This window comes from Leiobunum rupestre, chromosome 11 (assembly GCF_980474605.1).
Source record: "Leiobunum rupestre chromosome 11, qqLeiRupe1.1.hap1, whole genome shotgun sequence".
Taxonomy (NCBI): domain Eukaryota; kingdom Metazoa; phylum Arthropoda; class Arachnida; order Opiliones; family Sclerosomatidae; genus Leiobunum; species Leiobunum rupestre.
The window spans coordinates 14,592,497-14,619,990 of record NC_143394.1 but is presented as its reverse complement, the minus strand read 5'-3'; the positions used below and the strand labels follow the sequence as shown (position 1 = coordinate 14,619,990).

At 36.6% G+C, this 27,494-nt stretch overlaps 1 protein-coding gene across 1 annotated transcript in view; it reads left to right on the top strand.

The window, feature by feature from the left end:
- The window catches only part of LOC149921406 (cardioacceleratory peptide receptor-like), a 44,128-nt gene extending 27,730 nt beyond the window's left edge, over positions 1 to 16,398 (top strand). The window contains exon 2 of the mRNA XM_090162516.1: positions 15,042 to 16,398. Coding sequence (XP_090018642.1) covers positions 15,097 to 16,224 — 1,128 coding nt within the window. The 5' untranslated portion in view covers positions 15,042 to 15,096 and the 3' untranslated portion in view covers positions 16,225 to 16,398. The remainder of the gene's footprint in view (positions 1 to 15,041) is intronic.
- Positions 16,399 to 27,494: the final 11,096 nt, after the last annotated feature.

The following is a 27,494-nucleotide window of genomic DNA, read 5'->3' as shown; positions in this document are numbered from 1 at the left end:
AGTTCATAATAGGCTAATAATAATCGACTAGGCACAAAGAAAGCATCAAAAATTGTGTATTTGTTGAAGGTCTTTAACAAAGATGTTAAAGAGAGTCCAAGCCCTTTAAATATAATCCCAGAAAATAAAACGTAAATTTTTTAGGCCGTGCATATAGTTTCGGTACTTTAATTTTTTAACTTAAATTATATTTCAGTTAATTAAAATCATTATGTACAGTTAAAAAGCATTAACGCAAACCAAAAATAAAAACGTTTCAAAGTAATATAAACGAGTGCTTAAAAAAACCTGGTTAAAACCAAAAAATGGTTATTTTGGTTTTTATCCAACCCTGGAAACATGAAAATATTGTAAATGATTGTATATGTTTCAGTTTTTAATAACTTTTTAATAGTGCTCGGAATTGTTTATTCATTATCCATAAATTTTCCGATTTATTTAAAAAACGTTGGTAAAATGAATATCATTTTAACTTATTTAATTATGTTTTTTACGCAACCAAGCATTTATTTGAATAAAAGTGGCATTTATTTAAATAACTGTTTGTTTTATTTAAATAATAGGCTTATTCACTTTCGATTATTTAAACATTTTACAATTTTTATTCAACTATTGGTTATTTAAATAAATATTATTTAAATATCGCCGAGCTTATTTTATTCATGGATAAAAATTAATCGAATGCCGAGCACTACTTTTTAACGTTTTAACATTCTGAGAGTCCTACTTTTAATGAGTCCTCCTTGATACGAGATGGATCCGAATGTACATTAATTCATTCATCTTGCTATGCCGACGACGCAAAGACCACCTATTAAACCTAATGACTTAGTCGAAAGTCTACTGAAAATGGAAGGTCATTTTAGAAATTACAGTCAGAAAACATTTAGTATACGGAAGATAAAGCACTGACACACTTCAGGGTAAGATAATTATAAACTTATGGCAGTAGTTAATGCATCTAGCCGCGATGCAAAGCGGGTTCCTGATTTGGGCCCTTTTCCTCCAGAGGCTTCTCAAGAGGACTGTTGTTGTGTTGGTTTGTGAATGTAGTAGTAATAAATTTGAATTTGTTTTTTAATTCAAATGAGTCACTAAGGGACATGATATTTTAGTACGACGAAATATCCCTCTAGCTTCGATGAGTACATCTAGTTTCGTTTTACTCCCTGGGGAAGGCAATGCCCCGTCCTTAGTTTTAAGTAAATCTACAAACTTAGAAAAGGCTTCTTCCGATAAATACCTAAATGTCGTTTTGATTGGACTGCACCTTTTTTAAAAATAGTTTCGGAACGTTTAAAATCAACTGAGTACCTTTCTTTTTACTGGAAAGAAAAATATCAAATGACACGCTACTAGATGGAGTTTGAAACCTACAAGAAGCCTCATATTTCAGAATCTCATTAGCGCGTTAGGGTTGACGCAAAAGCGCTATTCAGTGAAACTAGCTTCCAGACTTCATTTGGGCTCATTAGCCCGACACGGTCAAGCGTCATTGGCGATGTTTGACAAAGGCAAAGGCCGACAACCCGTCAGCCAAAGAGCTTTTTTGACGTGGGTGGGGGAATTTTGCGCGACAGTCCGGAGAAAAGGGGAATATATAAACCAAGAAGGGGTCAGAGTTCAACTCGACAAAGAAGAGTGGTTCCTTTTTCCAATCAGGATTTTTAGAAGGCAAACAGATTCTGTTTAAATTTGTTCCTGGTACGATAAAACAAAATAATAAATTTACTTTTCTCCGAGCTTCTAATAGAAATTTATCGTCAACAGTTGGGGAAGACCGAATACTGTACCACCCCAAATTTAAGCAGCGAAAAAATACTGTAATTCAAGTGACAATGGTTCGATTGCTATGGCAACCGAAAATGTTTTTGATCTCTCCATTTTAAAAAGCATGGGATTTTCTCGGTTATCCAAGTTTTGTTAACATTTTACCAAAATTGATAATTTTACCCAAAATCCTTGATCAATTTTACCCAAAATAGGTCAAATTCATCTTTTTTGGGTAAATTTTGAAAATGTAATTTTTTTAAAAATTTTAAATAAGTAAGTACCCTGTGAAACTGAGAAAATCTCATGATTTTTTAAATGTAGATTTTTGTTTTGAGAGATCAAAAACATTTTGGGTTCCCATGGGAAAACTAAAGCCCATTGCAACTTTTCCCTTTGGCAATTTTCATACTACCATAAGGTCTACCTATCCCCCGAGTTTCAACTAAATCGGTGATAACCTCCTCGGGTAGTCTCCTTGTTAGTTTAATAAGTTCCGCCTACACGTTATCTATAAGCGATTAAAGCTTATTAGGAGACGCCAAATATTCACTCGCCCCGGGTGCAATTTTTGCTAGCTACGGCCCTGATTCTTAATAAAGCGAAATTTTATACTCTATAGATTACAAAACAATATTAAATATATAACTCAGGTTTTACGAATTTCTTACCTTAGAAAAGTATTTTGTTCTTACCACGAATACGAACGAAGTAAGGATAACCCCTAATAGCCGAACAATCGATTTTCCAGACCTTAACGAATTCCCCGAAGTATTTAAACCCTCCTGCGGGTAATTCCTATCGCTACTTTATATTCAGAGATAAAGCAACAAAACGTATACCGTATTCCGTAACTAAATTAGGCCTAATACTAAGCCTAAGTAACCGTGAAAAATGGTGCCTGTTTCGCGAAAATACCATTTCGTAGGTGGGTTTGGCATCGATTTCGAACGCGTCTATTTTTAGTAAGCGATTTTCGCTGGAACGTGACCTTTTCTAACCCCGCATTTGGGGGTCTTCGACGACCACAGTTCTTATCGCCTAGAACAGGTTGGATGAATTTACAGCGCGGAGGGTAATCAAGCCAAAGGAAACGGGAATAATATTTGTCCGTCGAGCACTAATCAAGGCGCGGAGAGCGGAAAACCCTGGAGGACATTGCCTAATTTGTCCCTGTCATCCGCGCCCGCCGCTTATAATTGGGGACAAGTTTTATGGTCATCCCACGAAGAATATTTAAAATTCCTACAGAAGGCGCTGACGAGTGGTCGATAAATTGAGTGAAATTTGGGAATAGAAAAGACCAGCCTATATGTCTACGTAAGTGGATTTAGTGCACTTAAACTTCCTCTACTTTTATTGGAAGAATAAACAATAGACTTCTAGTTTCTCTCCAAAATGTGTGTAACAACATTCTGAACCAACCATGACTGGTAAGACTGCTGTCAGAGCTGTTTGTTAGCAGACGGTATATTTTCTTCGCACTTAGCTACCGCATTAAAATACCATTTCCTTCTATAATTTGGTCTAGTTTATGTAATTTGAAAAGTTATATTTAGTTTTTATATCCTTATTTCACTGAATACAGTGGTTTGTTTCATTAATAAAGAAGGGGTTTGGAATAAAAAAAAATATTTAGTATTTCCGACCAAAAGACCCTTACCTTCACACTTGGTCATCAAATAGTAATTGTGTAATTAATTTTAAACGTAGGATATCAGATGCCTTCTTTATCAATTATTCTGGAAATAAATTAAGAAATCTAAATAATGGTTACGAAGAAGCAAAAATGTATTTAGTAAAAAAGATATGATAATGAATAAATTACCTTAACGACCGGCCAAGTTTAGTTATCATTATCAATTATTTTTTTCTTTATATCTTGTGTTTATCTTTGGCTGTTATGATTGAATTCGTCATGTTATCGGTTTTTTGCATTTTCCCCCTTTTTTTACGGTTGTAAATTTATGAATTCGTGTATTTTATTTCGGTCTGTTGGAAGCTCAGTACGTTTATTGCGGGGCTTATAACCTTAATAAAGGATCTGTACGAGTCTTTCTTTAAAAATTATTAATTGATATTAGTTTTCATTTATAGTTTTAAGTGTTAATATTTATTTTTAAAATATGAGTTCAATATTATTATCTTCACACTCCAAAGGGAAAAAGCTCTATAGCAGACGCCTGTATGATGACTGCAGAAAAATTCAAAGAATTTCCTATAATCACCACCTACAATCACTGTTCAGGGATGGAGAATGGCACGAAACTTTTAAATTTTTACTGTGGAATTGCACAATAATGTGGCCAATAATGACAGTATAACAAGGCAGTAACGTTTCGAGCAGTGTGGATTCAGACCATTACGTACATGCATGCAAGAATTTTTCAAAGAGTAAGCGCCTGTTGCAAAAGTATGCTTTGTGAGGATTCAACTATAGAAGTTATATTAGCAAATACTAGACAAACTTACTTTTGCAACCGGCTCTTAGTCTCCATTGCTCGGTTTTTACTCCCCTCTCCAAATTCATCTGGGAAGGAACTATTTCCGGTCGGTCGGTTAAACGGTTAGAATGGCTATCCAAAAAGTCATATTTAAGCCAATTGGAGACGCGTTTTTGCCCTCATGATAATTTTGCGTCAGATAAGAAATGCGTCGGCTCACGTGTGTAAGGAACATACTAATGTTGATTTTCGATCATATATTTTTAGGTAAAATATATAATTTTACGAAAACTAAGTATAATAAGAAAATATTATTATTATTATCATCCTCTTATGGTATAAATAATTAAAATTATACGGAATATGTTTCTATTACCGGGCAATTTTAAGGCTTCTCATGGAGGCAGAGTTAATTCATTTCGTATAAAATTATCTTTCAGAAAAAGATGAAAACTAATTCCTTTAGAACTAAACGTATTACTTTTGCAGTACGGTATGCAACAAGTGGTAACTTTTTTTGGCATGTTAAGGCTTAGCAAAAAACCGATGTTATATTCGAGAAACGTTTCCAGCTTTCTAATATTTCAACAAGCACTATATAAATAGTAACTTATGAGTCCTGGCTGTCGGAAATATTACTTCTTGGCAATTTCTGGGAAGATGTTTTATTTAAGCGCCTATTGCCACCCAATTACCGAAATTGCCATTCCCAAACAGGGCCGTCTTAAGGCATGGGCTAAATGGGCTACGACCCAGGGCCCCCAGCCAGTTTTGGGGCCCCGGAAAGGCCAGCCATACAGCCTCTACTCTAGGGATAAGGGTTTAGTTGGTTAAATATTATTTATACTCATTTAATATTATGTGTCTTTTAGTTACGTCTAAAGTAATTTTACTCATCGCCACATCTTGTATCAACCTAACACTATCAGTAAAAATATCATTATTGTGGATAGTTGAATTTAGACAACGGACATACAAATTTAGCCCAGGGTTCCAAAGGGTCTTAAGACGGGCCTGTTCCCGAACACGACGACCAGAGGCAAAATCCATTCAAAACCTCAAAATCACTTTTTCCGTCCATTCCCTAACCGATAATAAGATATCAATCTGATCCCCTCCCATTTCCGTGGTATTCTCGTGCCTACCGTGGTAAGTGATAAATATCCGTTGCCATGCAGCTCTCTACTTTCAAAAGACTAAAACAAGAAACAATTTATTTATTCCGATCTAAGCTCTGCAACTCTCTATTCCAATTTTACTAGGGTAAATTTAGTCTACGAAACAATTATAGGGCTGTGCGAGTACTCTAGAATCATCGAGTATCCGTCATATTTTTAGGTCGGGTACCCGAACTCCTAACTCGATTAAGAAAAATACAATACTCGTCGATTATCGAAAATTTACATATTCGGGTACTCGAATACTCGAATAAGCCACCTTGCTGAATTCGTCGGGTTATTATTTTCCCCAGCATGTTCGGGTACTCGACTATTCGACTAGTATTCTACGAAATTTTGTGTTTCGGCCGCAATAATTTCAACGTGACGCTCTGATATTACTATATTTCTTTTCGTATCCTTGAATTCGGATGTCGGTTACTTAGGTATACATTTAGTAGTTTAAATGTTTAATAATACAGTTAATCAGTCAACTTTTCTATGAATTGGTAAGTTTAATACAGTTATGAATAATCAAGAATACCATTATTAATAATTAAAGAAAATTGCCCGAAAAAATCTCGATCGAGTACTCGAACGTTTTTCTTAAAGGAAAAGTCCAGGTTGGGTAAAACTTGGGTCTATTTGAAAGATTATGTTTAAATACAATCAAAAATATCAGTTGTCAAATTGTATCTTTTTTTAATGACGAGAATTTAATTTTTAAACGACTGAAATCTACCCGCCAAGAGAGCTGACATTTTCTTTCACCTTCCCTCCGCAGACCGCACGAGGAGCAAGCGCGCGCAGGGAACAGAGCGCTGTTATAGCGCGAACAGCGCGTGATTAAAGTCCCAAAACGTCACCGCGCAACAAAATGGCAGATCACTTGGCGGGTAAATTTGGCCCGTTTTAAAATTAATTTCTCGTCATTAAAAAAGATACAATTTTACGGCTGATATTTTTTAGTTTATTTAAACATGATCTTTCAAATAGACCCAAGTTTTACCCAACTTGGACCTTTCCTTTAACTACTCGACTACTCGAATAAATAAATTTTTGGCTTAATCGAGTACTCGACTACCCGACTCGACACTCGACGAAAACGTTTTCAGATACTCGGTACCCGACTCGATTGCCTAAAACCAATACTCTCACAGCCCTAAACAATTATCAAACCCGAGGAAGTGGACAACCTGGTAAAAATTTCCGCTCTGCCTATTAAATTCCAAAGAAATTTCGTAAATTAAATTTTTAGGTTAAATTGATTTTCTTTAGAGATAATTTAGGCCAAAAACTAAATCTAGAAGACGCCTAGAAACCTTGTTAAATTTTAAAAAAAAACGAGAAATAAAAATAACTAGACGAAACTTTTAAAGACGGTTTTTCATGCCTTTGGCGGTAAAAAAAAGCAACGTTAGCCCCGAGCCAAACCCAATTTTAAATTGTCTTTAAAGCGCGTTTACAAATATCCGAGTGAGATAAAGGTTTGCGAATAAAAGAAAGAAATAAAACCGCATCCCGCGAAATAGCTTTTGAATCTTCCAAACTCTCGCTTTTTGGAGGACGCTCTTTGGGATTTGGGGAGTATTAAAAGGAGGAAGAGGGGGGCCAGCGCCCTTTCTTAATAACACTAATGGTCTAATCGATCTCTTTCTGGCTGGCTGCTTTTGTAGAGGCGCGGAGTACTGCGTCTCTGCTTCTTTTATTTCTATTCTCCGTAAATCCAAGTTTAAAGCTTTTGTATCGTTCCAGAACTAGTGGTCTTTGTGTAAAGTCTTTGAAAACTGTGTCGCAGTTGGCTAAAGGAATTATGCTTCCCTAAAAGAGTTCATCTTCTCCGGGTTTGGATCGCGGTTGGGCCTCCAAAAATGACGATGTTCCCAATATGGAACAACGAACGGAGTTGTTATATACAGTCACGACCGCGACGAAAGTTATACCGACACTAGATAGATATTTAATAAACGATCTTTTGATGAATAGTTGATTCTATTATGTACTATCATAAGTAACATAACTCCTATTAATGTCAAAGCTGTATGCTCCTGCATTTTCCTTTTAATTTTGTGCACTGATAACTGTGTATACAAACTTTTAATCAAAAGGTGTTGTTAGTTTGCAAATTTTATATGATAATAAGTTACCTTTGATTAGCCATACTTATGGTTATTTGTATTTATTAATGTGTTATGTTTGGAACTCTAAACCAATTTGTGATCCAAGTTATTTCACCTACCACATTTCTAGAATTGGTCTAAATCAGTAAGGTTAGGTAAGGAAATGAAAATGGTGTATCAACTGATTGGGGATATAGACACTAAGGGGTACAGAATTAGGGCAATCTCTGTCTCTCGTATCGTTAGAGATAAAAAGAAAAAAATCTATCGATAATGAATATCAAGTCATCGCTGTCGCTAGATCTATTTGGGCACTCAGGGGCCCAGAATTCGGGCATTCTCTGTCTCTCGTATCGTTAGAGATAAAAAGAATAAAAGATTTATCGATAATGAATATCAGATTATCGCTGTCGCTAGATCTAGTTTGTGTTACTTTTTATTTTTTAACAGTCGGGTGTCACCCCCTAATCAAGCCCAAACGGTTGGCACCCGGGGCGGTACCCCCCCCCTAGCTACGCCACTGCCCAGGGGCCTAGAATTCGGGCATTCTCTGTCTCTCGTATCGTTAGAGATAGAAATGAAATCAATCAATCGATACGGTATATCAAGTCGTCACTGTCGTTGGATTAATTTGGCCCTCGGGTTTCAATTCATGATCTTTCCGATATTCTTAACGCATCAGGGGAGCTGTGTACACTCAAATATCGGTGACATCTTGTTTAATTTATTTTATTTTTGGAAATCACCGTTTCTATACGCTTATAAAAATGTGTCAAGCAAATACCATTTCTTAGAAATATCGTGGAGAAAAATGAAAAGTATCCATCGCAGTCGGAAATCCCGTGAAAAGGAGTTTTATGTCCCGTCCTGAATCTAATCCGAATGGCGAGTACATTTTAGACTGGGCGCGTTTCTGCCGTCAGTATTTCATAATAAAATTCGGGGCAGGGAGTATCCGAAATCTCGCCCGGAGAAGAAACTGAAACGTATCTCTCCAAGTTCCTCGATTCAGGATCAAGAACTGGATGTATACCAAAGTCTATAAGTATATAGTTTATAGTTCCGCGATGGAAAAAAATAACTGCGTGCGAGCTTCAATATATTTTTTAATATATCACGTTGATGTTGGGCTCCTGTCAAAATCCGGCAGAGGGAGCTTTATTTAAAAAAAGATCCATTCTTACGACACCACTTTTGTACGTTGCAACGCCTAGAGATATGATTTCAAACGATAGACCTACACATTATTCGGTGCTTGGGTTGAGGATAGGTGCGTTCTCGTTGTGTGTGGGTCTTGGACGAACAAATACTGCAAGGTTTTGCCTCCCCTGAACGTATCACACGAAGCTTTCCCTTTAAGTAGCGTCTCCTGTTGGCATTAATATGCAACACATACATTTTTGCGTTGGTTTTTTGAAATCGGACTAGTAATATTGATAAGAGTAGAGAGGCGTAGCTCAGTGGCAGCGCCAGGGGTAGGCTACGCAGGCTACAGCCTACTTTTATTTCGCTTGTAGGGGCCCCAAATCTAGATGAAGGGGCCCCGAACAGCCCCCTAAAATGATTTGCGAAACTAGAAATATCAAAATCCGAATTAAAAGCCTGCTGTTTTTAAGTTGCGAACACTGAACAGTGATTTCTAATATTTTTTCGAACGCAGCCTTGATTCGTTGTAGTTGCTAAACTAGCTACTTCAAAAAGTGTTGCATCGTTAGACCGATGATAAATTGCGCGGTTTTCCGACTCTCCGAGTCCAATTTCCAAAATAAAGATAAAATAAAGCGTGGCAACTGGCAAGTGTTTTTGCAACAATTGTAAGTGAAAATAGAGAATGCTGTTGGAGTATGTTGCCCATTCCGAGTACATTTAAACAGTCATGTACATTTCTTTTGTAAATTATTAAAAATAAACCGGTTTTGTCACAGTTTTGTTTAGTTAGTGTATTTAAAGGGGGGTTGGGCAAATTAAAGAATTAATTAGCCTACCCATAGTAATATCCTGGCGCCGCCACTGGCGTAGCTTACGCCATTTTTAAATATGGATGCTCCTTACCATAACTTCTCACATGCGTAGTTGTTGTCATATCTATTTTTTCCGATAGAGGGATTGAAGTAAGCCTGGAATCTCTTGTTAGGGAAATTTCGCAACACCAAAACGTACTTGTATTAATAGAGTAAAACAGTCTACTGATGCGCCATCTACTATCAGAAAAGTGAAATGCTTGGTGTGTAATTTACTTTCTAAAAATTTAAAAAGAATGTGTTAACGGAAATCTGCTGAAAATGCGAAATTAAAAAGTTTTAAAAGTATTTAAAATTCAAATTAGAAAAAAAATATATATTTCTAATATTTTAATTTATTGAAAAAATTCGAAATTTTTGTTGTTAAAAACTAAATTTAATTAGAAAAGGATCTGTAACATAAACGATAGTGTTATCTTCCATGGGTGACTTCTTGAAGGTCGAGATCACTTTTTTCAAGGTTTGAGATCGCTATGTTCATAAAAGTTACTTTTTATTGTAAGATTTCAGTTTATTTTAGATATAAATATTTTGAAAGTCAAGTTCACCATTTTCAAGGTCAAGATAGCTATATCCTAAGGCCAGCCATAAGGGAACCTCTGACAAAACCTATAAACGGATCAAATATTTGTAGGGACTTGGAAATGCATGTTTAACAACTGATGCCAAAAATGCTTTACGAGGAACTTTTAATTTGCAATAATTAAATATAATTTTAATCAACCTAACCTAACCAAACCCAACCTAGCCTAACCCAACCTAAACCAACCTAACCCAACCCAACCTAACGTAACCCAACCCAACCAAACCAACCTAACCCAACTCAACCTAGCCTAAGCCAACCCAAACTAGCCTACCCAACCTAACCCTACCTAGCCCAACCCAACCCAACCTAGCTAACTTAACCCAACCCAAACTAGCCTAACCAACCTAACCCAACCCAATCTAGCCTAACCAACCTAACCCAACCTAACCCTATACCCTAAACCAAACCCATAACCATACCCTATCTCATAGGGATATATTTCTTTTAAAAAAATTTTAATTTTTTATTCGGTTGAATGGGACCCCGCCAACTTGGTGCTATTTTCAAATATATATTGACTATATATTGATTCGGTCTAATGGGAATTCGGTTATATGGGAGAGCACCGCCAAAAATACCACACAAACCTTATTATTCTTTAAAATAAATGGTTTTATATGAAGTCCTCCTTTTCGTTGATGCCAAAAGATCCTAACCAAACGATAAAGAATTTTATTATTGAATTTTAAAAAAAAAAACCTTATTTTACCGGAAATCATCTAGTTTGTTGCTTGATTTTATCCTAAGCAGGGGCGTAGGAACGTTTTTGAGTTGGAGGGGACCAATATTTGTAAATTTTACTTCAATTTGACCAAAAATCGAAAGTTGAATTTGAATTCGCTCTTATTTTGTTGTAGTGTTGTAAGTCGGAAAATTTTTCAAAATGACAGAGGCCTTTTTTTCTGAAAAAAAATAAAAAAAGGTTTCATTCCATGATTAGTCTAATATTTTGTTAGCAAATTTAAATAAAGCGGCATTTTCGCCTCATTTTTTCGAATCTAAAAGTAAAGTTAATCCTCTAGACTAGTTTAATCTGATTAACAATGTAACATTATTAATGTTGTGTAGTATGTTTACTGATATTAGACATTTTATATCGATTAAAAGTTAAAAAACATTAAACACCCTTAAAAAGTAGTCCATGTTGCAATTTTTTATTTTTCCGACTTGCGGAAAATTTTCCGGAAAAATAACAACACTACTTGGTTGTTAAAAGTATTAAACGAAAAATTTATCTTTCTCATAATGGTTGTAAAAACAAATTCACAATATTTCAGGGGGGACAAACACAGGTGCTGTCCCCTAGTAGAAAATCTAGGAGGGGACATAGTCCCCTTGGTTGCTACTCCGCTGATCCTTACGATGAAGAAGCTTATTATTAAATTTTGGGGGAAAATATTTTACATAAAGTCATCTATTTTGTAAACAAAACCAAATATTTTAGTAGACCGAAAGCTTTACAACAAAGAAAGGTACATCAATAAGTGAGTTTCAATAACCACACCGCCATCTATCGGTTTTAACATTCACTATTAGGATGGTACTTTTCACAACAAAGGGAAGCCTTATAAGCTGATGTCATAGGTCAACCATTCTCGTCCGCTTTTTCTGTCTGATATTATTGAAACTCGCTTATTGGTTATTAAACACAAAATAAAGATATCGAGTTTTCTAGTGGATTTGGCTCACTACGTTCACTTGCCAATAAAATACTACAAAAATAATCCAAGTATCAAAATCCGTCCAAAAGAATAGAAAAGTATTTATGGGGTATACAGGAAAAAATAAAACTACATAAAAGTCCGAAAAATGCTCAATTTAGTAAAGGATCATAGACTGCCGAAAGCTGATGCGGATAAAGTTATAAAGAACACCCCCGAGGCTCAAAAAGAAAATACCTTCTTGAAAAGAATAGCTAGAACACCAAATATCGATTTCGATTCAATATGAACACCATTACCGGAAACTACGTGTGGCGACTGAGGCGCTAAACCGGAAGTACCAAAATGTTTCACAGTCAGGGCTGAGTTCGAAATATTATTTATAGTTTCACGTCCCCAAAAAACCATTTCACTAAAGTTTTAAAAAAAGGGTGTCGATTTCAATTGAAAGGAATAGGAAATAGGAACAGTTTTTTTTTTTCTGTGGGAAAAAAATTGTGGGAAGTGAGGGGTCTATTTTGGCAATGAAACCGGCTAGACTAACCCTGTTATCCAGGGGCTATTTTGGGGGACCTCTAAAACTTACTAAAGTAGCTATTCCCTTTAGGTCTGCGCCTTGTAATACGCTGTGGAAATGGTATGGTTGTAAAGGAGATTACATTGAGACGAGCGCCCGTGTCTGGGTTGTTCAATTTTCGCTTTCAAGGGCGCCGCCAATGCTCTAGGAATATGAAAGAAGCTTCCATTAAAACTTGACTCGATAAAGCTAACCCACCACCAAACGGCTATTTTCAAAATAAAGTCTAGGTTTTCGAAATAATAATGGTTTTTCTGATATTAAATTATTTTCCATTGCTTTCTTTATTTTGCATTAAAATATTTTGTAGTCGGATAATTATATTGCTTCAACGTAATTTTATATGAAAGGGTTACGTAATTATTTGAAAAATTCGGCCCCAATTTTAGCTGATTAACAATTTTATTGTTAATTTTCTTAAGAATAACTAAACTTTGGATATGAATACAGCATTGGAATCGAATTATAATTATAACGTAGAAAGCTGTAGCTATTAACAAGAATGAATGAAAGTTAACTGAGAGTATGAAGGCAACAAAATCTTCATATCAGGTTTTATGGAAGAAAAACCCTACCTCTTATTTTGGCCCCGTATTGGCAGGCCCTTTTTTTCCCTGTAGGTGGACAATATCGTCCGTAAATTAGTTTTTGTAAATTAATTATTTCTGTTACATCAGTAAGAAATGCTTATAATTTAATTTAATCAATTAAAAGTAATTTACTATGTTCATACTAAGCCTTTCGTATCTTTCAGTTTATTTTTTAACAAAAACGCATAGAAGTAAATAAGAAATATAAAAAGTTGGCACAATGAAGTTATACTTCTCAAACTGAGGAAATTGACTGGCACCTGGGGTGTTGTATTTGTTGCTCCTAGCTGGCACCATTTGGCGTCTAATTTTAATATAGTCGTGTACAATCCAGTCTTTAAATTATACTTTATTGTTATTATTTACTATTATAATTAAAACCTACAATACAGAAAATTTAAATAAAACAAATTATCTTACCATTTTTTAATCTTCAATCAGAACAGGGGAAAAACTTACTTTTGAATTTACCAGAAGGCGTTACAGACATATTTTTAGTGCGTTTCCATTCTGAGAAGTATGAGATCATGGCAGCAGTGGACAATGTCAGCGTACATAGTTGTTAATTACTTCTACGCGTTATTGTTATTTTCACGCTCTCGGTTGAGAGTTACGAGTTTTAGAGCAGTTTATAGTTGAGCCAGTTATTCGAAGCTAATTCTATCCGAACCGAAATTCTTACGAAGACTTTCCTTAGAGGTTTATATGGAGAGTTTTACAATCGCTATCTTTTAGAACGAAAAAAGAAAGAGGCTTTGTGGTCCTTTTCATTTTTTCCGCGGCAGTAGCTTTGCTTGCATCTAGAGACGTACTTAAAAGAATAAAAAACCCACGTATATATTATCAAAAGTATATAATATGTCTCTTACGAGATAAGTATCCTTCAAGTATATTAAATGAAACATGTACTTTCATAAGTTCAAGGTAGTTTCCAATTTACTTCGTGTATTACTACCAGGGTTTAAAAAAACCCGGGTTTTTTTAAAAACACCCAGCCCATTGGGCTTTTTTGGGTTTTATTGGTTTTTTTTTGGGTTTTTTAGGGTTTTTTACCTAAAATGATACCCTAAATCGATGATTTACTTCATTTTTATTTTTTATTTTCAATTTAGCACTACTTATTTATCGCTCTTATTCTTATCTTTCGTAGACGTAAAGTATCGTCTGCTCCATGTTCTGCTAAATATTTATTGAAAGTTGCAGAAGTTTAAAACTTACTGTTTAGTTAACACTGTTAACTTGCTACTGTTAGATTAGTGTTTACCAAAACACTGGTAATGTATTTTGTGTAAATACGTTTTATAAAAAAGCAATATTTTTGTATTATTATAGAATTTAAAGAATTAAAGTTTAATTTTTTAAATTCTTTAATATAGTTTAATATAGTTTAATTATTAAACAATAAATTTAAACTTTTTTCGTCATTTTTGAAACTATTTAAGGTGGGTTTTTTTAAGTGGGCTTTATTGTGGGTTTTTTAAGGTGGGTCCAACCCAAAATAACCCGTGGGTTTTTTTGGGTGGGTTTTATAAATTCGAACCCTGATTACTACGACTGGTGCTGTAAAATATAAAAAAGGCATGTAGGGATATGTTCCAGAATGTATTCGTTTTAGAATCTCTTTTTTTGATGTATTTCGCCCATTCAATTTTTATTTCCGAACCCAATTTTGAACAAGTTGGCAAGGTAAATTATATATTTATCCGTGGTTCTGTGGTAGAACGCTCACCAGTCGTGCGGGAGGGCTCGGGTTCAAATCCCGCCTAATGCGAACGCAAATTGAAAAAAGTTTATGCTACACCCAATGACAAAAAGAGGGCACTTTTGGAAAAAGCTTTTCCCTATTCCAAGAAACTGCGAACGCAGTGATTACACTTTGCCCCAAAAATGCGTACACGTTCGCAGCCCAGACAGACAGACCCACAGACAGACAGACACGGTGATTGTAAAACCCCTCCTAAGGACATAGTCCCCTCGGAGAGGTAAAAATTAACGCCAGCCTGCGAATAACATAAGCAGACGTTTAGAGAGATATAAACTTCTCATTTAAGCTCTATATTATTTACTTCTGATATGATATTTTTTTTATTTCTTTCACTCTTATATCTTTTGCAGATGTTAAAATGAAATTGAAAATTACGGCAACGAATTAACTGAGGTGGAAGACAACATGGAAAATTCAACGGAGCTCCAGCTGTTGAACGAGCAAGATTTTGCTAACGGGTCGAATATCAGTTCCGTTTCTCAACAGGAGATACTGGGACCTCAATACCACAGAACTGCCCGGGTAGTTATAATAGTTACTATGATATTCTGCTCGGTAATAGGTAACTCTGTGGTGGTTTCCCGAATTATGTGTCAACGAGGACGTCTCACCAAACCGAAAGTACTATTTTTAAACCTGGCACTCGCCGACTTAGGCGTCACCTTAGTCACTATGACGTCCCAGTTGGTTTGGGAGCTGATGGGTCGACTTTGGATCGCGGGCGACGCCTTCTGCCGGATATTCAAACTACTTCAAACGTTCGCGTTGGTCAGTTCCACCTACATGCTGGTGGCCATCGCGTTGGACCGTTACTACGCCATAGTTCGACCTCTAAGACCGAGTCCCCGACCTTGGAGATTGGCCCAAGGCGCTTGGTTAGCTAGCCTACTACCGTCCCTTCCCAATTTGTACGTTTTTCACGAGTGGGAATCGATTGGCGGACAAAAATACTGTTCGTCTATTTTCTACACGGGTGGGCATCCGCCCAGTTACCGCCAAATGTACATGGCTTACGTTTTTCTGTCCATATTTTTCGTGCCCTTTAGTCTCCTAGTTAGCTTGTACGCCCGAATTTTGGTGTGCATTTGGAAACAGTCGTCGGCCATCGACCATCGCAGCGCCTCGTCACTCCCGAAAGCGAAAGTGAAGACGTTGAAACTAGCCGTGGTCATCTTCACGGCTTTCATGATTACCAATTTGCCGTACGTGGTTCAAGAGATTATCTTGGCTTTCGGACGCTCTGACATTTTGAACATGAACGTGGTCGCCCTGTGCGGCGTCATTTCGGCCAGTAACAGTGCCTTGAACCCGTACATCTTTCTGGCTTTCCAGACGAAAATGGGCTTCGCGGCGCGCTGGAGGGCCTTGGTCAAGAGCGTCCGCTCGTCCAGCAGCAATATTTCTAGGATGGGGGAGAGATTGAGCTTGACCCTTCGTACTTCCCGTTCCCTTCAAACTGGACGCACGTCAATAACATCCGCCTCGATCGTCCGCTCCCCGCGGCTCGACGAAGGACATATCGTGAAAAGCTAAAAGGATGACCCTTCCTTCGGACAATAGCCGCGGAAGAGATCTCTCTCCGCCCTCCCCCCGGTAATGGACTGTCCGCGAGTGATTGAAATGAGCAGCAGCGCTTGACTTAATGGCAGAGATAATGAACCGCCCGGTTTTAGAGCGAAAAAGAATTAAGTTACAAAAATTATCTCTTTTATTGGCTTAAATTATGTATGTTAAGAAAATAAAGTTGGTGTTCCTACGTCTTTTTCACATTCAATTTTACCGTCAGAGAGATTGCCTTAAGAATGAAACATCACAGCATGAAAATAATAACCCTTTCTTTCGTCAAATGTTTGCTCGCATTACACTGTGACGACCAATGCGTTCGACCACCAAAGTTCCAGTTTTATGGATTCAGGGGAGTAAGGGTACGTTATTCGCGTTTGATGTATCAAGATTGTATTAATTTATACTTAGAAATAATGGCGAATCGCTGGCATCGTTGTCGAATTTTCCCCGGACACGAGAAGGGGAATGGAAAAACTTCACCGGCCTTCGCCAGTCTTATGAAACCAATAGCTCTTTCTATAAAATAATATATACGCATAAATGTATAAAAAGTGTTATTTTTTGGAGCGCGCGCTTCCTAATATTTCCGTGTAGAGGATATCGTGCGTTTTCGCGCGAGCTCAACAAAAACCAAAATAGGCGCGCGCTCTCTAACTTTAACTGCACGATGAATCTAACGTAATCACGTGACCTCTCGGATTTTATATAAAGAGCTATTAGAAACCAGGCTGATTTGATTTCAAAACATCTCAACATAGTAATGCTCCAGAAAGTATAAATAAAAAGCTTCTTGGCTGTATCGTTTACCTTTTGATTCCCGGATTGATATCAGTAAATTTAGAATCTGCATAAGCTCCCGTAACCTATAGTTTTAAACTAGAGGCTATCATTTCTAACTGTTAAGAAAGAAAAAAATTATTTATATTATCATCTTATACCTGTAACTGCTTACATTACTCTTGTTTTATACAGATAACACAACCCCACGGTACGCCACTGCGTTTGAACGGAAACCGTAAAAACGAACAACCTAATTCAGTTGGTTTTCCAATTCAGTTATGTATTCAGATTAACATAAAATATGTGGCAGCTAGGAGCAACAAACACAGTACCCCACACAAAAAGAACGCAACCCGTCAAAAGTCGTGCATTTTCTTGTGTGCATTTTTGATTGGTTAGACGCTTCAGCTCCTCCTGTCGTCGGATGGGGAAAATTCGGAAATTATCATCCCCCTTTCCGTAAAACGTTCAACGTAAAGGCTCGTCCAATGAAATTTGTTCAGAACACTGCGTTTTCGTGTTTAAAGGCTAGCTGCGTTCTCCTTGTGGTTGTTGCTCCTAGGTGGCAGCAACTTTAGGAAAGAGCCACATACCGGAAGAAGGGGAAAGAATTCTTAAGAAAAGATGGAAAGGTGTTTCAAACATTGTGCAGGTGCGTGTCAAAAGACTCTATAGCCATTCCTTACGTTTAAAATGAAGCTCTGGAATTCTAATGGCATAGGATGTTTTCAATAGGACCATAAGAAATTGTTTGCATTTTAATCGATGAAATGGAATCACAAAGGTGATTCCATCACCAAAGTTAAAACTCTAATTATAAAGCAAATGGTACGAAAACATTGAACAGTCTAGCAATATATTACATAATATAATCACCACAGTAGATTAAACTTTTCCTTGACTTATTTCCCATGTAGGAAACCAAATGACGGGTATTTAAATTGATTAATTTAGAAACCAAAAACAGTTAATCCAAGGGTTCTTGTATTTATAGGCAATATAGCCTGTACAAACCGCTTGTTCTTCAAATGCAATAAAGCAACACTAACAATAATGTTTGCTACAAATATAGCTTATTACTATTACGCCACTAATATCAAAAATATTGACAAGCTAGCATTTTTCGAGATATGATGCCAAATAATGTTCGCAGCCATTAAAGATTTTAGTTTATAAAGTCGTAATCGTACAATATATCAATTTTAATTATTTTTAAAATTGTTGTGACCATTCTAAAAAATGGTGGTCAAATTAGTAACCGCGACCTAAAAGGATTTAGCATAGTGTTCACAATCGAACCAGTTTTTATATTTTTAAAAGAACTTTGCGAAAATACAAGGCTTTCTACGCAACCATTTTCCAAGATGGCGGTCAAATATTGGTCGCAGCCATTAAAGATTTTATTATAGTGGTCACAGAGTCCAAAATGTTCTAATTACTAATTTTGCTTATTTTCATAATTTTCGGAGATCATTGTGGATAGTACAAACAAAGATGGCCATTTTCCGAGGTAGCTAATGCTCTAAAGGTGGGGATTTTTAGTACATTTTTGTTGGGCTCAAAACTACCTACGTACCAATTTTTAGCTTGATGGTTAGATGTTAGTGTCAAGAGCTTTTTTGCCTATTTGTCCTGGCTTTGTAGACACTAAGGCTGCGGCCTGAACATTTTGAATAAAATCCATTATCTAGACCTTAACCATGGAGGAAAATAAGAATAACCAATTTTTTGCTAGGTTATTGTCTGGAAGCACTACTAATTCAGCTTTATCCGGAAGATAACGAGATGGCGCTACCTCTTTCCGTCTGCTCTAACAAATTACAGCCAATTCCATAGAGGCGCCCTCAATAAAAGTCGGCAGTGAAAGACTTACAGAGGGTGAAAGCTTCCCTTTTCAAAAATAACCTCACAAGCCTTAGAAGTACCTCGTAACCAGGAGCGTCTCCGAGAGTGGAGGAGGGAGGGTGAGAATTGGTTTGGCTTAACTAAGAACTTCGGAGGGGAAAATCTTAAAGGCTGAGTTGGCTCTTGTGGTTTTCCTTCATAGTTGCATTTCAACCTTGAATATCGAACTTCATTATGACGTTGAATACGGCGAGTATCCAGTAAAAATTGTTTTGATGGCCACCTTTTTGAAACTGGCCATTTTCATTGCCAAGGCTTATATCGAAATTTCGATTGAGTTAAAATAGTTACAAATATTAACATACTTATTAATGTATTAATTAATTAATATACTTTTATTTTTTATTATCAACAGATTTTGCAGTGTAGTACAGTTATATATGAAATAATTAAAAGTAATTTTACTGGTCAGTTAAAATAGGCCTTTTCATAAAATAAGCTACGCTTGCTGAACTTGTTATTATGTAGCTTCAGTTCAGAATTTTCCCTTATGTCCCGCGCTTTTCGTAGAAAAACGTCATCGGTAGCAGAAACATCAAAACAAGAAAGCCAATGCCACTTTAAAAAACGACAATCACCTGTCTATTGTTTGGCTTAAATGATAACGTAAATCGCAAAAAGGCACCGTCCATCTTATCCCCAAGAGTAGAAAGGGTATGACATAGCTCGATGTTCATGATAGAAATTAATACATTTATGATGGTAGTTATCGCAATATGAGTAACTACAATGTTACATAACAAGTCATATTTTTACAAATAATAATCAATTTAAGAGTTCCCGTTGAAATTATTTTACAAAGAAGATTCTGCTGAACAATTCACTGCATATAGAGGTCGGCGTTTGAATAAGAAATTATCCAACACTGGCCATTATTTTGTACGGGATTTCGGATTTCGTAGAGATTTTGGCGGTTTCACCATTACTTTTTGAGGTGATTTTGGGATTTCTGTTAATTTACCATAGAGAGAGTTAAAAGATTTTGCAATTTTAGACCCCTCGACCTTTACGCTGAACGTTTCAGGGGCGGGGGGGGGGATATTTTCCGAATTTTCCCCTTCCGACTTCAGCAGGCGCTAAAGCGTCTAGCCAATGAAAAATGTAAGTAAGAAAATCCACGATTTTGGACGGGTTGCGTTCTCCTTGTGTGGGGTGCTGTGTTTGTTGCTCCTAGCTTAAAGTCACTTGTAATAGCTTATATTTTGATACATAAAGTTAATTTTCTAGTGTACAATATACTATGTTTGTTTCTATGTTTTTAAGGTGGTTTAGCCCTATGGGCCCTGTTATTTTCGTTGTCACGACCTCAATTCTGAACCGTTTTTGATGAAACTCGCGCTATAGCATCGCGACAACTCGAGTAAGGTAATTTGGAGCTGTTTTAAGTTGGTTTGGGCAAACCACGATGATTCTCTAATCCCTTGCACTGCCAGCTCTAACTGTCTATCTATAATAAACAATATTTCATTTATATCTCCGTTTTCTCTGGCGGGAGGTCCTCGCTGGAGCTGTCTCCACAGCGTTCGTTCAGTATCTCCTACGCTGTCAGCAGACTGTGGGGAAGGGAGACGGCTATTTCCATTAAGGTTTCCTCTCTGCCCGCCGATTTTTCGTTAGCGTCTGGCCAAAATTAAATCGCAATTGACCGGACATAATATCATTTTTGATTTTAATTTTTATATCTGTTTCGGATAATGTTTTTATATGCTTCCATTTTTACGTTAAAGATTTCCCCATTTATTACGTGAAATCGCTTAGCGCTATAAACCGGTTTAATGATTTAAAACCTGGAAATTACCATTTTGTGCGTGAACAACACTTTAACGAAAATGACTATCGCACTGCCAAACACGGGAAATATTTCATACGAAAAATCATATTTTTACCTAAGTTTTAATGAAACTGTTATCAAAGTGTTCTATTATAAGTGTTTAATAATGTTAGCAACAGTGATGGATTACCCAGTTGGCGCACGCCTAGGTCTTTATAGGCTCCAAAAGTTCAAAGCAATAAAAAAAACATCTAATTAAAGAACATAATCCGATACTAGTTAGGGAAATTCGTAATTAATATGAAAACGGCTCAATAGTTAAGATGGATATTCAGGCTCGGACTGGCACCTAAAATCGGCTCGGGCATTGTAGAGACGCCGGCCCCTACTAGACGCTGGCTAGACGGCCCAGATCGGCCCACCAAGAATTTGCCCAGACCGGCCCATCGGGAATTTGCCCGATCTGCCCTATGGCCAGTCCGGGCCTGTGGATATTTAAGGGGCCACACGGATTAACAATACACCATCTAATGCTCATAACCTATCGGAAAAAGTATATCATCCAACATCTACATTAACAATCCGAGATGGTCTTGAATTAGAATAGCATCAGATGGTCGGCGAACAGAAGTAAATAGTTGTCCTAATAGTTAATAATACCGGGATTAATGTTATTTACTAATTGGTAGTCACATTGCTTCAATTTGAATCTACCGTGATGTATGCAATTGATCCTACGAGTGAAAATATGGATGATTCAATGTATGGAGTTGAAGGCAGTATTGTAATCAATAACTGGAATATAAAAAAAGGAATCACGCTCATGTAGGTTGTTGAACTGTAATTATGTAATTACCTGGTGAAGTTTAATTTTACAGACATATTTCCGGCACTTGAGAAGTGTTGCTCTTTTGTTGGTTCATGTAGAAATTCAGCTCTAGAAATTCAAAATAAACATGAACTTACACATATCCATAGGTTTGAATATGTGTAAGTTCATGTTAAAAATAAAAACCATAGACCAGTAATGAAATAAGTATTAATTTTAAATTTATTCAATAGAAATCCTTCCAAACATCTTTGTATTGGGTTTCACTACAAAACGCTTTACAAATTAAGAGACACAAACTTCCATCGCTACCAAAACAACTCATGGATACTTAGCGGCCAAAGAAACGCAAAGATTTCAAGCCTTCCTCTCTCACGCATGCTCTTCACCAACTGAGAAAGCAAAATCTTCTCTAAGAAGAAAATGCACTTAATATTGAAGAGAGATTTAGCCCAACTGGAATGGAATTGTTAAAATGTTTTAGACAATCAGGGCTTAAAAATCGAAAGAAGCTATAATAATAAACATTCAGAGTGCCCTATAATACCCTCAGTCAATTCGAAGTTTTGTCATGACGGTGTATTTTTATTATCCTATAAGCATATGCATTTTTAAGAAAACACCTTTGTCTACCACATCCCAACACCCTACGTGAATGGAAAAATAAAACTGATGGTCAACCTAGAAAGCTTTGTAATATCAACAAGTCTGCCCAGTCGAAATATAAGTTCCACATCGAATGTGTTAAGCTACTATATTTCCCAAGGCGATCCAAAACACCACACGTAAATAAATGCATCTTTTCATTTATGTCAGAAAACCAGTCCGTTAATTGTTTAGTAATAAATAAAGAAAGGGTTTCATTTTTACATTAATTTAAACTCTTAACGGTTTTTTTCAAATACCCAAAAGGGTTTAGCTTAGAACCCAAATTCGGAGATTCGGATATCATGGATCCAACCTGGATATCAATGCAATATAATTTTTTTTGGAGATAAGGATATCATTGATCAAACCAGGACATCAATGCATTATAATTTTATTCGGAGATTCGGATATCATGGATCAAACCAGGACATCAATTCAATATAATTTTATTCGGAGATTCGGATATCATGGATCAAACCTGGATATCAATTAAATATAATTTTATTCGTAGATTCGGATATCATGGATCAAACCAGGACATCAATGCAATATAATTTTATTCGGAGATTCGGATATCATGGATCAAACCTGGATATCAATGCAATATAATTTTATTCGTAGATTCGGATATCATGGATCAAACCAGGACATCAATGCCATATAATTTTATTCGGAGATTCGGATATCATGGATCAAACCTGGATATCAATGCAATATAATTTTATTCGGAGATTCGCATATCATGGATCCAACCAGGATATCAATGCAATATAATTTTATTCGGAGATACGGATATCATGGATCAAACCAGGACATCAATTCAATATAATTTTATTCGGAGATTCGGATATCATGGATCCAAACTGGATATCAATGAAATATAATTTTATACGGAGATTCGGATATCATGGATCAAACCTGTATATCAATGCAATATAATTTTATTCGGAGATTCGGATATCATGGATCAAACCCAGTGGCGTAGCGTGGGGGGGACAAAGGGGGCCATGGCCCCGGGCGGCATAGATGTAGGGGGTGGCCTGGAAAATTGAAACGAACGCGGCCGGCCGATATTCAGGGTCAGAAAAGTGACATTGGCGGCAGCCGCTTTCAGGCGACTATTGCAGTGTTGTCACAGGCCCTTAAGGAGTCGGGGTCCGGCTCTTGTAACCCATAAGGGCGGTGGCACACCGGGAGATGTTAGCTGAGATCAAATGGTCCGATCTCCGACCTCCGACTTCGGTCAGGTAAGGGCTGGAAACTAAGCTTCAGCTCAAGCTAATGGAGAGGGGCCAGGCATCCTGTCGCCTAGGCGGATTTGGTGGCCTGCTGTGGGGCGGCGGGTCTCCGTATGAGGCGCTGTGGCCCGGTTTCCCGGCTTTGTGGAGCCCATTGGGATCTACGGTGCCGATCGTGCCGGGTTACGCTGGACCGCAGTGTGCCCGTTGTCCCCCTTTAGTCCACCTTTTCTTAAGGGCTTTGGCACCTCACCTATGTAGTTAAGGTGCTGGATTCCGATGCTAGAGCACCCGCTCATGTAACCCACTGCTGTGTGCGAAGGGGCGAATTGGTCAACCCATTGTTGAACCTTCTGCTGGGAGAGCGGCTTGCGACCTTCAGTAGTAGGGTACTACTACCCATGTTGTTTTTGTCACCTGTTCGGGCTGTGGACGCTGGCGTAGGGCATTATGATGATAGGCCTCCGGTGGTGTGGTTCTCTTGTTACCGGTACACTGGGCTATAATTTCTGATAATAATAATAATAATCAGCTAGGCTAATACCCAAAGCACCACCTTAGGCCTAAGTCATCAAGCGACTTTTGAAGCCATTAATTCAGGTGGCCGGATTACAATGCGTAGGAGGGTGGTGGCAAGCCCTGCATGCCACGCGTTCGAGCCAACAGCTCCTTACACTAACTATTACCGTTAACCTCGATGCAGTGATGTCACACCGTGCGCTGTGTTTATGAGATTTCTATGCCGTCAACAGAACAGTCTACGAGTCTAGCCGGGCAGCGCGCGGTGTGGCAACACTGCAACAACCGCCAACAGAAAACAGTCGACGAGTCTAACCGGCTCGAACGAAACGTCAGTTATTGTTATTGAGAAGCGCGGTGCAGTTACTATTTAAAATCTACAATGTCGTTCAGATTAACAAATCTGGGTATCGTGGCAATCGAACAAGAGGTACAAATTAATATTGACCATTGCATAAAAGAGTTCGCGTTGCAAAAAACACGCAGAATAAAATTTTAATTTTTTAACGACTTGAATCATTTTGCAATCAACAGAGTATCACAGAATTTTTGCCTACTTTTGGGGGGGCGGCAAATTTAGGGTTGGCCCCGGGTGGAAGAAATGCACGCTACGCCACTGATCAAACCTAGATATCAATGCAATATACTTTTATTCGGAGATTCTGATATCATGGATCAAACCTGTATATCAATGCTTTATAATTTTATTCGGAGATTCGGATATCATGGATCAAACCTGGATATCAATGCCATATAATTTTATTCGGAGATTCGGATATCATGGATCAAACCTGTATATCAATGCAATATATTTTTATTCGGAGATTCGGATATCGTGGATCAAACCTGGATATAAATGCAATATAATTTTATTAGGAGATTCGGATATCATGGATCAAACCTGGATATCAATGCAATATAATTTTATTCGGTGATTCGTATATCATGGATCAAACCTGTATATCAATGCAATATAATTTTTTTCGGAGATTCGGATATAATGGATCAAACCTGGATATCTATGCAATATAATTTTATTTGGAGATTCGGATATCATGGATCAAACCAGGATATCAATGCAATATAATTTTATTCAGAGATTTTGATATCATGGATCCAACCTGGATATCAATGCAATATAATTTTATTAGGAGATTCGGATATCATGGATCAAACCTGGATATCAATGCAATATAATTTTATTCGGATATTCGTATATCATGGATCAAACCTGGATATCAATGCAATAAAATTTTTTTCAGAGATTCGGATATAATGGATCAAACCTGGATGGATATCATGGATCAAACCTGTATATCAATGCAATATATTTTTATTCGGAGATTCGGATATCGTGGATCAAACCTGGATATAAATGCAATATAATTTTATTAGGAGATTCGGATATCATGGATCAAACCTGGATATCAATGCAATATAATTTTATTCGGTGATTCGTATATCATGGATCAAACCTGGATATCAATGCAATATAATTTTTTTCGTAGATTCGGATATAATGGATCAAACCTGGATATCTATGCAATATAATTTTATTTGGAGATTCGGATATCATGGATCAAACCAGGATATCAATGCAATATAATTTTATTCAGAGATTTTGATATCATGGATCCAACCTGGATATCAATGCAATATAATTTTATTAGGAGATTCGGATATCATGGATCAAACCTGGATATCAATGCAATATAATTTTATTCGGAGATTCGTATATCATGGATCAAACCTGGATATCAATGCAATATAATTTTATTCGGAGATTCGGATATCATGGATCAAACCTGGATATCAATGCAATATAATTTTATTCGGTGATTCGTATATCATGGATCAAACCTGGATATCAATGCAATATAATTTTTTTCGTAGATTCGGATATAATGGATCAAACCTGGATATCTATGCAATATAATTTTATTTGGAGATTCGGATATCATGGATCAAACCAGGATATCAATGCAATATAATTTTATTCAGAGATTTTGATATCATGGATCCAACCTGGATATCAATGCAATATAATTTTATTAGGAGATTCGGATATCATGGATCAAACCTGGATATCAATGCAATATAATTTTATTCGGAGATTCGTATATCATGGATCAAACCTGGATATCAATGCAATATAATTTTATTCGGAGATTCGTATATCATGGATCAAACCTGGATATCAATGCAATAAAATTTTTTTCAGAGATTCGGATATAATGGATCAAACCTGGATATCAATGCAATATAATTTTATTCGGAGATTCGGATATCATGGATCAAACCTGGATATCAATGCAATATAATTTTATTCGGAGATTCGGATATAATGGATCTAACCTGGATATCAATGCAATATAATTTTATTTGGAGATTAGGATATCATGGATCAAACCAGGATATCAATGCAATATAATTTTATTTGGAGATTAGGATATCATGGATCAAACCAGGATATCAATCCAATATAATTTTATTTGGAGATTCGGATATCATGGCTCAAACTTGGATATCAATGCAATATAATTTTATTTGGAGATTCGGATATCATGGAGATCGACCCCGACTCCTCTTGCTGCGAAGATAAAATGTTAACCACTCCACCACCCCACCCCGATTTGCCAATTTCAATAACATTACCGCCATCTATCGGTATCAAAAATTATTATCACGTGTAAAAACTTTTGAAATTAGCTGTACTTGTGGTATTTGGAAATACCTTTACATTATTGAAACTGGCGAATTGGTCTATATATATCTGTGCCATTTTAGCGCAAGGCTTTTATATATGGAATACCTAAAACACTTAAAATCGTAAATGGATTTAATTTTTGGGCTGACAATTTTAAAACCATGTAATTGTATATTTTAAAACATTTAGTACTACATTTTTTGTAGTATTGTTACTTATGATTGTACGTTACAGCGCTCTCTTAGTATTCTATTTATGGATATTTCTAGGTATGATTGTACTTTAATCACACGGCTCGCAGCTTCATTTAGTGTCTTACTTATGGACATTGTTAGTTATGTATGTACGTTTCACAGTTTAATTTAGTGTCATTCTTATGGAAATTGTTACTTCAATAATAATAAGCTGTGAGTGACTGAGTGCCGTAAAATATTTTTAAAATAATATCTAAAAACATTTTACGTCCCAAAAATTGGTTTAATATTATCCCAAAAGGAAACGTTTCACTACTTATTCGATTTGCCATGGGAACCGAAAATGTCTTTGATCACTTAAAACAAAAATAAAATTTTTTCCTTAGTTTACCCAAAAATTGTTACAAATTTACCTCAAAATTGTTCCAATTAACACAGAAATGATGAAATTTACCTAAATGTGGTACAAATTACCCATTTCGTGATCTTCAAATTTAAAAAAAAATTCATAGCTAGGACCCTGTGAAACCGAGAAAATCCCATGCTTTTTTAAATGGAGATTTTTTTGTTTTAAGTGATCAAAAACATTTTCGGTTGCCATGGCAAATCGAATGGGTAGTGCAACGTCTCCTTTTGGGAAATTTCA